The 13238-nt window shown below is 42.9% G+C and overlaps 1 protein-coding gene across 1 annotated transcript in view; it reads right to left on the bottom strand.

Moving 5' to 3' along the window:
- SYNE2 (spectrin repeat containing nuclear envelope protein 2) overlaps positions 1-13238 on the bottom strand; it is a 159082-nt gene continuing 145844 nt past the window's right edge. Inside the window, exons 105-117 of the mRNA XM_071426258.1 lie at positions 12931-13068; positions 11844-12038; positions 10743-11025; positions 10331-10399; positions 9367-9503; positions 8393-8519; positions 6525-6736; positions 3790-3990; positions 3350-3478; positions 2682-2870; positions 1999-2088; positions 1738-1784; positions 1-1104 (exon numbers count right to left, since the gene is read on the bottom strand). Coding sequence (XP_071282359.1) covers positions 879-1104; positions 1738-1784; positions 1999-2088; positions 2682-2870; positions 3350-3478; positions 3790-3990; positions 6525-6736; positions 8393-8519; positions 9367-9503; positions 10331-10399; positions 10743-11025; positions 11844-12038; positions 12931-13068 — 2043 coding nt within the window. The 3' untranslated portion in view covers positions 1-878. The remainder of the gene's footprint in view (positions 1105-1737; positions 1785-1998; positions 2089-2681; positions 2871-3349; positions 3479-3789; positions 3991-6524; positions 6737-8392; positions 8520-9366; positions 9504-10330; positions 10400-10742; positions 11026-11843; positions 12039-12930; positions 13069-13238) is intronic.

The following is a 13238-nucleotide window of genomic DNA, read 5'->3' as shown; positions in this document are numbered from 1 at the left end:
TTCTGCAGACATTGGCAAAATTTTAATGACAGTAATCAAACTGTACAACAGAGGGGCAGTGGCAATGCTGACTGTACACAGTGTTTCTCCAGCCACTGCCCACACCCCAGTTTAATTTTAAAAACAAAGCTTATAAAAATGCACAATTCTCTCCCAAGGTACTGTACACTATTCAGCAGGTTAAAAACTGAAAAAAAACTTTCATTAAAAAAGTAATTGCACTATTTGTATACATCAGGGATAGTCTACATAATCATGTTCATCTAGAAAATATGTGCATTATAAACCATTTCCATGCAATGCAGCAATTCCTTATTTCAAAGGTGGTATAAAAAGACAACACAGCAGTCCTAACTACTAGAACACTTTATGTCAAACAAAACAAATGTGCATCATGATATTGAACATGTTAGATGAATAAAATACAACAACAAAGATCCAAAAATACGCAATTTTTTTGCTTCCACCAAGTGACTACAGTACCAAAAGATACAAGTAATGTGAAGTGTGTGTGCAGAAATCATATTAAATGAAGTCCCTCTTCACCTGCTTGTTTGTCATGCTCACCCAAGACAGACTGCTATGTTTAAGATTACTGTGATGTCGTTTCTGCATCTAAGAACTCAGTATCCAAACACCTTGCAAGCTTAAGAGCACTGCCCCTATAAAATAGTGTATCTATTGCATCAAAGTATAAAGTGTGCTGCTTACAGTTTAAAAAAAAAATCTATAGAAAAAGTTTTGTTTCCCGTACAAAAACGCTGAAATTCTGTCAAGATATACATTTTGAGATGTGAAACTCACTGCTTGATTGATGCTAGAGCAGCATGGGAGAAAGAAGCACCACCCAGGAGTGTTCAGTGAGAGTGCAGGCTGTCCTAGGTCGGGGGGGGCCCGTTGGTGTAGCGCAGCATGGGGTAGAAGGAGCGGGCGAAGTTGTTGGCCTGGGTGCAGCTGTAGTCTTCCTCAGAGGAGGGGATCATGCAAGCCAGGAGCAAAAGCAGCAGGAAAAACAACTGCAGAGGTAAAGCTGCCCTCAACACTCGGTAGAAGAAAGAGGGAGAGCGAGGGGTTGCCTGCACAGGTTCTGGATGGCTTTCGCTCCTGAAAAGGAGAAACACGGAACAACAGGCACTTCAGGGTTTGAGTTAAACCAGTTGTTTTTAGCCTATTTTCAGGAAACAAACTTAACTTGCACTTTAAAAACAAATTTTACAAACAAACTTGAACTTAATTTTTCCCAGGAGGCAAAGAGACCATTCCAAATAGGTGTTGAAGCACATTATTCACACTGCTGAGGTTCCTCTCTGCCCTAGCATTACTGAGATCTACCCTTTGAACAGACCCCACTGGACTGGGGGTTAAGTTCTCCCTCTGTCCTTCATGGTCTGTTTGTACCAAGTGGCTCTCAGGGCCAAGTTTCTTTTTCCAGGCATGCTGGTGGAATTAAAGGAGGATTTAAACCTAAAATATCCCCCACTTGGCAGAAAAAAAATATTTTCTCAAGCCAGAGTTGCACATCACTGCAGAGGTCCTGGAGCAGGAGTGCTGAAGGAAACCATTCCCTAAGGAGCAGCCCAGAGCTGGTAGGAAGAGGGGACTCTACAGGTAAGGCAGAAATCACCTCCACTCATGTGTCAACCTACAAGGAACAGCTGCCTAGGTTTCTGCTGTTACATAGCTCATCTCTGCCATATTCACTATTTTTCAAGAGATCAGGCATATATAAAATATTACCTTGTGCTGCTGCCATTCCTGCCATCAGCTGTTCTCCTGAGGGCCATCTGTTGAGAGAAATAGCTTTTAGTAGCCAGGTTTCAGAAACTACAAGGAATTTCTCTGAAAAGACAGCTGTAGACTTTAATGGTCTGATTGTAAATACTGTAATAAGGTAGATGGACCTAAAAGGTAAAATGATTATACTTGAGGAACTTCTACACTAAGTATGTCAAAATACACTATATGCTGACAGCAAAATATTAGAAAAAAAGTACTCACCTTCTTCACAGCAGGGCTGGGTTTCTCTTCTTCTGGATTATAAACTCCTGAGTCCAAGTCATCTGGAACTAGCAGGAATGTTTTGGTATCCTGAAAGATAACACCACCTTTCACTGGCTCTGTAGGTGCACAGCCCACTGCCCCCTCACAGGAGAATAACCAGTCCCCCAGAATGAAGAAATTTACAGTGCCCAGCATGAAGGAATTGCAATGGAATGGGTGCATACAGGAATATGCATACAGAATGGGTGCATACAGGAATATCTCTGACAGGCCACAGGATAAGCAACCCATTGCTAAGATCTTCAACTCCTACATGTTCATTACACACTCCTAGCCTGATACCTGGTTTGGATCACCCAAATTCAGGTTGGAAGGGACTTCAGGAAGTTCATCTAGTCCAACCTCCTGCCAAAGGACCTGGCCAAAAGCCTTACTCAGAGCTTTATGCTCTCTGCTCTTCAAGCCCCTCGAGGACAGAGGCAGCACAACCCCTTGTTCTAATACTGTACTAGCCTTGGGGTGCTGAAATTGTTCCTACAGCCAGAACTGCTCTTTTTTCAGCTTATCAAGGTGGAAGTATTTAAGCTTTAAGTCAGTTTTTTATAAATACCTTCACTCTTAATATGCTATTTCTTTTCAGTAAGGAAGAGACACAAACAAATATTTAAATTCCAACTCACCAGATTCCCTTGGATTGTTTTTAAGTCATGAGAGACTTGTTCAATCAGCTGTTTCAGTTTTGTTCCAATTACATGGACCTTCTCCTCCTCTTCAATGTAATCACCATCTGATTTCAGCAGCAGGTAAGCAGTGAGCTCTTGGAGAGAGTTCACATTAAGCTGTTGCTCCAGCAGCTCTTTCTCCAGTTGCTGAGAAAAAACAAAAAACAGCACAAAAGACTGTTACCCTCAACTTTATGGATGTTCTCCCAAAAGGAGGAACTCTGGAAGGCTTTAAAGAACAACACAACCTGCCTGAGAACCAACAAGGCACAAGAATGGTTATTACAGCTACATGGGAAATTAAGTTCTCTTGAAGAGACTGGTTGTACCTGTTTGAAATAACATTTAAAAATAGTTCTAGCAGCAGGTAATTCATATAGAGAAGACATTACATTTTGGAAATTGGAAGTCTTGCTCCAGCATAAAGACTACTTATAAGTAACTTTATTATGATGTGTAATTATGGAGAAGTGCCTTGTAGATGCAATGTCTTGGTCCATTTCAAAAACCACCCACATGCCTGAGTACAGCAGGTCTGAGGACAGGCTGCAGACACTGTGAGACATAAACATTCTGCTCTTCAGTGTGTGCTGACAGTGAGGTGCTGCAGTTAAGACTACACTCACCATCAGCTCCTTCTGGCATTCCAGTGTTGTATTGAGATCAGCATTGGGATCTGTGATTTGTGCTTCATTCCTCCTGCTTTCAGCACTTGCTAACCACAAGATTAGCTTTTGGCTCTGGTCATGGAAATCCTAGAGAAACAAAAAGATTGGCCCATAAGAGGAAAAACACCTTTGTAGTGCCTTCACCTACAAACAAATTCACAATTAGTGAGGGTACAGAAACTTTGTTAAAGTATTCCACCTACGTAGATAAAGGGCATTATCCATTTCAAAGATATTTTTACCAAACCATTTCAATCCATCAGAGGCAACTTTATCTTGAAACAAAGCGCCTTGAACTGTGAGTGACCATTCCACTGATGTGCAGGAATTACCCCTCTGCCCTCTCCTCAACAGAATCCCAAAGAGTTTTCCCTTCCAAGCTGGCACGTGGGATGTACCTGGCAGTGCAGTAAGGCTTGCTGCAAGCCCTTCCTCCAGCTGTCCAGTGCACGATTTGCTTTCTCCCAGTGCAAGTTGACCTTCCGAAGCCTGTTCTGCAGCTCCTTGAACTCTGTGCTGTCTGCCTTCTGGAATTCTTTGCTGCTCAGGTTAGCAGAAAGCAACACTGCTTTGTAGCTGTCAAATGCTTTAAGCATGTCCTGGCAGAAAAAGAAGATTAGGAGTTTTTATGAATGATGAAAACCGTGTTTATTTACAATAAAACCACACACTCAAAAGTATCACAGGTGTTGGGCAAGGATGTTTGAATCTGGTGGCTTTTCAATACTGCTAAGAAACATACTGAGGCAGGTTTATGTTTGGGTTTTTTTTACAGCCAAAACCTTCACTTTGAAGAAAATAAGTGTGACTGGGTTTGTCCTTCTCCCTAAGTCACAGGCATTATGGCTTAATCCACATCTGTCTTTCAATTCCTCTGAGCTGTCTCTTTCCCTGGCATTTGGACAAATACTCCCATTGATCATCACAGGGTATTTTCTCCTAATTGATAAAGGTTTTGCCACCCCAGAATCCTAGAATAATGCTGACAGGGACATATGGAGGTCTGCACTCCATTCTCCTGTTTCACAAAGGACCAACTTCAAACTCCAAGGAGTAGGCTCAGGGCCTCATTAATTTAAATTTTCAGTATTTCACGGGATGGAGATTCCCCACCCCCTCTGGGCCCCTGGTCCCACACCAGATTGTGTCTGGAGGTTTCTTTTTTTCACAAACAGGATGGGGCTGTTGGGGTACATTCCTTGAGCTTTTATTTGCAGCATCAGCCACATTACATGGTTGAGACAATAGAAAGATGCCAAAGCTCATACAGCCAGCAGCAGCCAAAGACCTCTTTGCTACAGAACATTTTAAAAACTTTTAGTTAATAGTATATTGTTATGGCTTACAGACAGTTGTTCTAGCCAATTACTAAAAGTGCACATGCACCTCTTCACACAATGCTTGCTTGTCTTATAAAAAGTCATTATAACTTTGCAGCTGCATCTAGCTCTGAGTTTTCTCTGCTCTTTCTGTTTCTAAGGCCTGCTTTTCCCAGCTTTTTGAAAATCTTCTTACCTTTACTATTTCCCACACCACACCACCCCATTGTGAGAAATTATTTTTCTTCTCTCTGGTCTCAGTTTCTGTCAGCCCATTTCTCTGACTTCTCAAGGTCCCCCCAGAAGGCAGTCCTGCCTGCTTTCCTCCTCTCCCTTAGAATTGCAGGGGGAATAATATGGAATTTGCAGTCATGGTCATATCATCTAACCACCTTTAGGTTAAGACTGACCCTGTATTTCTGAAGGTTTAAAAAAAAAAAGAATGCCAAACAATACCTTCCTTGTACCCTCCAGTTTACAGTTTGAATCAAGGGTACTCATCTTTCCCAAGCTGCTCTTGCAGTAGGGAAGTTAGAGCTGCAGGATGAATCCCACAAGCCACAAAGCTCAGATTGCTTTTCTCAGCAGCCTTTCTATCCAAGAGTGTCAATCTCAAGATCTGAGTTCCACTTGTAGAAAACTGCTAGTCTAAATTTTTTTTTTTTACCCATCAAAGGATCCTGTCCCCCTCTCCTCCAGGCAATAAAGTTTCTTTCAGTATCAGACAAAGCAAACAGACTTCTGAACACCAGTAAGCCACTCTGCAGGCAGACTGGCTTTATCCTTATCCCAGGCAATTGGGATGTCCTGACACCTCATGAAATTCACTTAGAGCACACCAGCTCTTTTAACACCCCTCTAAAGCCAAACTGTCTGAAAATGGGATTTACAGCCAGCTGGACTCCTCTTAAGCAGATGCAGAAGAGAGAAGTGAAGCTCTGCTCCTTGAGGAGGTCAGACACTCAAACTCCAGGCTGAAGGGAAACACCTCCCTCCACTCTGGAGGCACCCTCAAACCTTTCCTGGGGCTTGGTGCCTAATCCAGACTGGCTGAAGGAGTCAGAGCTGATCTTACTGGAGTGCAGAGTCATTGTCCCTAGCCTAATAACTACTCCAGGACATGCAGGCTTAAACATACTCTCAGCATGCCTAAGAAATCCCTCCTCTGTCCTGCAGTGTCCTGTTTGTGAGCATCACCCCAAGGGTGACACCAGACTGAGCAGTAGCCTCAGGGTGACTCCACATGGGGCAGCTGGTGAGGGGTGAGCACACAGGGATTTTGCACTTCCACAGATTTTAGGAACACTTGCTTTCTCAGACTTGAAGCTGAGGCATTTCATTGCCTGAGTCCCAGGGCCCCAGCACCTACATGTGCCCTGGTGACCTGCTGGCTCATGTTGCAGAAACCACAGCTTTAGAGCAGATCTTTGTCAGGCTGGAATTAAACCCCACCCTTAATTCAATTAAAAAAAAAAGCAGCCTAGACTTTGCAGCCTGTTGACCTGGCTAATTTTCAATCTGTTTCTGGTTCGTATAGAGGGGAATGGCACAAGGAAAAGATGTCGATATCACTGTGCAAGAAGAAAGAGAGAAGTGGAGAGGTTCTTACTTCTGCCTGCCAATCTCTGTATATGAAGACAGAAGCACCTTGCTTTAGCAAGGACCCTCTTTAGCCCTCTTAGCTGAGAGCAGTTCAGTTCCCCTGTGGCACAGGAATTGCTGTTGGCATCCATGCTGCCAACTGATCCCAGGAGAGCCCTGATTAAAAAAAATCAGCATCTTGAAATCTGTCATCTCAGCAAGCCATAACTTACTTTCAATTTCTTGACCTTTTGTTCCAATGCCTGCATGCTGGTTGGAAGTTTCACCTTTTGCAGCTCTTGCAGCTCTTGCTCAGTTTTATCAAGCCAAGCAGAGATGTCACTGAGGTCTGAGTCCAGCTGCTGCCACTGCTGCAATTTCTGTTTCATCCTGAGTTTATTTCTGAGGTCTTGAGCTTGGATGAGCTCCCACCTATCAATAATGCCTGCAAATCACAGGAAAAAAAAAAAAACAAACATTTAAATCTTCAGTAAAGGAAGGAGTGTGTAAAACAGATGCAAGAAGTTTTGCAAGAAAATTATTTCCCACGCTATTTGAGATCAATTAACTGCTGTAATGTATTATTCATGTGCTGAATGTGTCATTCAACCACATCTTTTCTTGAGATTCTACAGTGTTTAAATTTCATATTGCTGGTCAAGTTACCCACATAGCAATGCTACAAAGAATTTTAATGACATCAATTGAAGATTTTTTAATTCACTTGGAAGAACAGACCAAAATTAAGGAGACAGAATTCAATGAGCCCAGCTGCAATTTGGTGAACACCAAAATTCAGCACAGGACAAATATGATCCAGCAGTTAGGACTTGGGTTTGTGTTTTATGTCCATGTGGAGCTGCTGGAGAGAGCCCAGAGGAAGCCACAAAGATGATGAAAGGGCTGGAGCACCTCTCCTGTAAAGACAGGCTGAGAGTGCTTGGGTTGTTCAGCCTGGAGAATAGAAGGCTCCAGTGAGACCTTGGAGCTCCTTCCAGTTCCTGTAGCGGCTCCAAGAGAGCTGGAGAGGGACTTTTGACAAGGACATGGAGTGACAGGACAAGGGACAGTGGCTTTAAACTGATGAAGGAAGAGCAGGTTTAGATTAGAGATTAGGAAGAAATTCCCTACTGTGAGGGTGGTGAGGCACTGGCCCAGGTTGCAGCTGTGGCTGCCCCATCCCTGAAGTGTTCAAGGCCAGGCTGGATGGGGCACTGAGCAAGCTGGTCTGCTGGAAGGTGCCCCTGCTCATGGGAGGGGGTTGGATCCAGATAACCTTAAGGTCTCTTCCAACCCAAAGCATTCTAATGACTCTTAATGATTGTCTCATCAATTCAATGCTAAGGGACATGGAGATGCCACCTGTGTGATGAGAGACACTTTCTGAAAGCACATCTAAACCACTCAGGTTATTCCCATTCATCTCACATATGGGACACAACCCTGGACTATTTGTGAGATCAGAGAAACAAAGTAAGTGAGCTGGTGCATGTAGCTGCAGCCTTCTTTTCATCACATGATTTGCTTTTGTGACTGCAGTACAATGTGCTCTTACAATCTCAAGCACCTGAAACCAGGAATGAGGTCCTGAAAGGTCAATAGAACCAGCCTGCTGGTCTGTTTACATGAAAGGACCACTGTAAAGATACTGAAGAACACAATGCATTACCAGCTTTGAACAAACATTTCTGTAAATGGGAGCTGTAGCATCTTGTTATATGGAGTACCAGTGACTCCACATAGAAATCTTGTTTTAGACAGAACCTTTGGTTTGAAATCTGATTAGAAGCCCCTGAAGTGTTCAGTATCAGACAAAAGTGAAATTGTTCCCATTTACTACAAGCAGCAAAGAGACTGAAGTATGTTATGAAAGAAAAATCTCAATTCTGGCAGAAAATGTGAAAGCTTTGAACAGCACACATGGGTTGGACAGAACCAGATGAGAAGGGAGCTCACTGACTTGGAAATTTGGCAAAATACATTAATTTTTTTGTTGTTGTTGTTGTTCCCAAATATGCTGCCTTTGTGCCATGTCTGCTTTGTCATCCCAGAGTCACAGGACAAACACCAGAGCCCCAAAGCCACTCCTAATGCTCTGTACCTGACTGCTTCTCTGTTGCTACTAGATTCACAAGTTCTTGGTCATCTTGGGGCTCCTCATCGCTCATGTTGGCAGATGGAATTTTCTCCTTGCTGCTGCTGCTGCTTGCAGAGCTGAGCTGCTTCACCTGGAATGACATTTTGGTGGGTGAGCCCTGCAGGTTAACAGGATGTCAAAGGTCCAGCCTAATCTGTGTTACTCTGGGGTGGCTGGGCTGCTGCTGAGCTCTTGCACATCAGCTTTAGCACTGGGCTTCTGCAGCTTTGCTACCAGTTTGCACTGGCTCTCTGTGCCTTTCCAGCAAACAAACAAACACCATGGTGATGCCAATGACTACAAAGAGTGGACATAGCAAATAAATTGCTTTTGCACTACCTGTTCCAGACAATGTACAATTAATTGCTGGTGTTCTTTGTTGGATTGTGGGTCTTGGTAATACTGACTCTAAGGCTCTGAGACTGGATTAATGATGACAAAAGCAGCCAGATACCAGTACCACCCTGCCTGGAAGAATGCTGCCAATGGGTCCAGATCCACTGAGCCTGGCAGCTGCTGGTGAAGCCATGGCTGGCAAACAGCCACCAAGGCTGAGGCACCAATGGACAGTAAGTAATTTTTTTTTCAGTGCCTAGAAGCAGATTAAATGGTGTGTTGCATATTAAGACTTTTAAAATTTGCTTAGGAAAGGGAAATATATCAGTAAGTATCAAGAGATTCACACCCTGTCCTTTGTGGGGGTTAAATTCTCCTAGACTTGTCTTATGACAATAGAGGAAGGAAGTTCCTCCAGACCCTGACTGACCAGGAGTCCAACCTGAGCCACCAGAAATAATGTCCAAGCTTGTGTGAAGTGAAAATTCCCCATGTTAACTATTTTTTTCCTTGATGCTGGAGAAGGGAAGAGGGTGGAGTTACACAGAACAACAAACAGACTCTGTAGTACAGGTTCAGTGCCCACAGAGCCTCCAACTCACATAGGCTGGTTTATAGGGAGTACTTGTCTCTGGTCCAGACAACACATTTCCAACCATCTCTGCCTGGTTATATCTGTGTTTTCTGCAGACTGGGCTACCTGGAGAATGCCAAGGACGAGCTTCTGAAACTGACTTTCCTGAAACAAATAAAACCAAAAGCACACACCATGAGTGCAAGATCCCACCTCCACAAGGAAGCTGTTGCTTTGTATTAAGTTAGAAAGCGCTTTGAATAAAATGGCATCAAGTTATGGCATAAAAATGACAGTTTTGCAGCTTTCCTTGCAAAGCATGCACATTTGCAAAACATCAACAGTGTTTCAAAGGTAATGAGATGAGAGCCATGCAGTTATGGGACATTCTGTTTTCTTCTGGAAAATGCTTGAATACAGGTTAGAGTATTCAAAAAAAACCAAAAAAACAAAAAAAAACAAACCAAAAGACAAGGCTGCACCATGGTTTTGTAAAGTTTGCATCCCAACAATAACTACCCACACATCTGCAACATGTCAGAGGGAACAAGTTAGACATGTCCTGGTTTGGAGAATGTTTGTTCTGGATTTAACAGACAGGACACACATAGTTCTGTCATGCACAAACCACAAAAAAATACTTGCAGAGTTGGAGCTACTGCCTTCATTAGTTATGCAACTAAAATTATAAACAACCAAAAACTGATACTACCCCAGAGCAAACCACCGAGAAAGAACCAAAAGACTTTGGATCAGTACAATGAAATGCACGTTAACCACCTTGGCATTTACCAGGCAAAATCTAAATGGTGTGTTCTTGACTGCTTTTAATGTCCATGTGGATACTGCAGCGTAAGAACACCATGACAGGATGAGACATGGTGTCCACACAAGGCAGGAAGTCAGACATTACGTATGAGAGAGGTTGAGGAATATAGCGTGCAGCACAGGGAGATTGCCATGTTCAGACACATGCATTAGCAGGTGCCTACCAGAAGATGCTTTCAAAGTTTTTGTGGTCATTTTAAGATATGCCTCAGGGTTTTCAGTGATTTCTACATCTGAAAAAAGAATAATGTCATTTTCCTCACTATTCAATATCTTCCAACTGTTAAAAACAACTGAAACAATGAAGGACAGCAAAGACAAAGAACAAAGTGGTTGGTACCATTTTCAAACATTCTTAAACACTAAGGCTTCTAAAACCTTATGTTTCTAAAAACAAAAGCTTGGTCTAGACAGTACCATTTCCTTCATATAAGAGATGAGCCTGCTCACACCTATAAATGGTACTTGAAAATCAACCAACAACATGGGAGCAAGACTTCAATCCCCCTCCCTTCCCACACAGGGACATCCTCCAGCTGTCCATGTGAATCCAAACTGCTGGACACTGGTTCTCACCTGACAGAGCACTGTAATATGTTGCTTCTTCATCATCTTCATGAGAGGAAGAGCCTCCCACATCACCTGTGTGATCCCACTCAAGTGGGATGGAGTCGACGCTGACAGGGGTCTCACAGCCTGATCTCTCTTGGCCCTGAGTCGGGGGCATGAGGTGGCAAAGGGACTGTGTTGATGAGGGCCCCTCAGTGATGGCTTTCTTATGCCAGGGATCATTCTGGATTTCCCTGGAGTCTTCTTGATCTGTCTCATTTTCAGAGTTGTCTTTTTCATCGTCCAATCCCTACAAGTAAGTAATTATTGCATATTAATAAGATTTAAAAGAGATCTTAATGAGATAATGACTGAACCACACAGTACTACTGAAGACAGTTTTGTGGTCAGCTGCAGCAACCATGTGGCTAAAATTAAAGGGAAACATAATTTCTGCCTTCTTCCTCTTTTGCCAAATCCAATCCTCACATCAGCAGCTACCTCTCCTCTTTCAAGGCACTCAACCACCACCATAGCATCTGTCCAGTTTGCAGGAGTATCCAGTTCCAAATGGACTTAAAAAGGTCAGTCAGGAAATGATGCTCAGGCAGGAGTGAACAGCTACTTGTTCATGTTCCTTCCTTTACTCAGCTTTCTAACAGGTGTTCTTTCTTTCTGAGGCCAAACTGAGAACCATCTGAAAGTTCCCAGGGAAAAGCAAAGTGCATGCTGTTCCCCATTCAGGACTCTCACAACAAAGTGGGCAGATGGAGTGGACAAACAAATATGTAGAGATATTCTAAGCACGTTATTGATGGTAAGGAAAACAAAGTGATATTAAAAACACCAAAATAGGTTCTGAAGCCTTCAAGCCACAACTATATAGTTCTGAACCTTATGAAAAACCTCCGTGCTATTATCCAGATTCTGCAGATGGAGAGGCATGAAAGGATTGGCAACAAAGATTTAACAAGGCTGGCACGTGGCTGCAGACCTCCTGAGCCACTGGAGAATAAACCACTCAGTCAGGCTGCTAGGAGTAAGCAATTGCAATTCAAAAACCAAAATAGCATTGCAATTCAAACACCAAAATCTTGTCAAAGCATTGAAACAACTGTTGCTTCTTACAGGATCCCTTGAAGTCAGTCTTTGATGGAACCGGGCAACTCGCCCAAACACCTCCTGACAGTATCGATGAAGCTCTTCCAATTCATCCTCAATCAGGATGGCATCCAAAGGCTCGCTCTTCTGAATCAACTGCTCCCCAAAAACAATTAGCTGATCAATCTTATTGGTGTTTAACGTTATCTCCTGTTGGAAACCCTATTTGGAACATATAAGAAAAAGAATTACTTCTCCATTGGCTCTCTCTAGCCAAAGGTTTCTCCCTGTTTTCTAGCTCACGGCAGTGAAAGACAAGCAACAATTGACATTGCTGTCTAATTTAATTTGGCAAATATCTTTTTACTCAAGAGGTCCAAAGGTTCATTTCATGAGCAGAATTACAGTTCTAAATGAAGTGGCATTTTCCACCCATGTGTACATCACTATGGCTGCAGTGTCTTGAGCAAGCAGGGGATCATGATATAAGAGTTCAGCTAATCAGAGAGTATTCTTCTGTTGGTACACGCTATCTTTTTCTCAGTAGCCAAGAAGTTTGTTTGGTTGCTTGGGTCTCCAACCTACACAACAATAAATCTACATCCCAAATCAGTTAGCAGTGCAGGGAGACAGGAGAAATGATAATGTAGGAAAGAACTAGTATATTCCTTAGAATCACTGCACATTCCTGATGTCTAATTTCTGCTGAAATTCCCAGCTACAAACATGAGCTCTGAGGAGAGATTGTAAAATAATGCCAATTCAAAAAAGATTTGCACAGAAAATAATGCCTGAATTTAGGAAAGTGGCTCTTAGTGTTAAGCAGCATCTGCTGCTTTCCAGGTGAGATACCACTGTCACTGACACATACTGTCAGGAGAAAATGGCAGGACAGAAGTGAGCCTGCACACTGAATCTGAATTAAATAATGCAGAGATTAATCTCGATTCAGACAGTATGTCTTTAAAATGTACTACTGTCTTCAAACAAATACAGTTCTACAGAGATGTGGTAGCTACTGTGAAGTTACAGAAAATGGATGATTCTGTCAGGCAAGGGCAGCCCAACAAGATCACTGGGCTACAGTAAACAACTGCTTCAGAAGGATACGTACATTTAACTGTCGCATTTTGTCATCAAAGTTACTTTTTGAGAAGTGTTCCACGTTTGTCAGCTGTAGGTCCATTTCTGTGAGCCAGACAAGGATGCTCTCCCTCGTCCCCTCAAACTCATCTCTCCGATTGGTGAAGTGCTGGATGGAAAAGTGGAGCCAGTGTTAAATGACTTCAGCTACTAAAAGAGGCAGGTCACAGGAGCTCTCTGCAATTAGTGTTTGATTTCAAAACTCCTGTTCACCTTAAAGGCCATCAGAACACAAACAGCAGCATGCCATGTATAAAACCTGTCCTCTTCCTGTAGGGA

This window comes from Agelaius tricolor, unplaced genomic scaffold (assembly GCF_023055355.1).
Source record: "Agelaius tricolor isolate 1412-34295 unplaced genomic scaffold, bAgeTri1.0.p SCAF_5, whole genome shotgun sequence".
Classification (NCBI taxonomy): domain Eukaryota; kingdom Metazoa; phylum Chordata; class Aves; order Passeriformes; family Icteridae; genus Agelaius; species Agelaius tricolor.
This window is presented reverse-complemented; position numbering and strand designations above follow the sequence as displayed.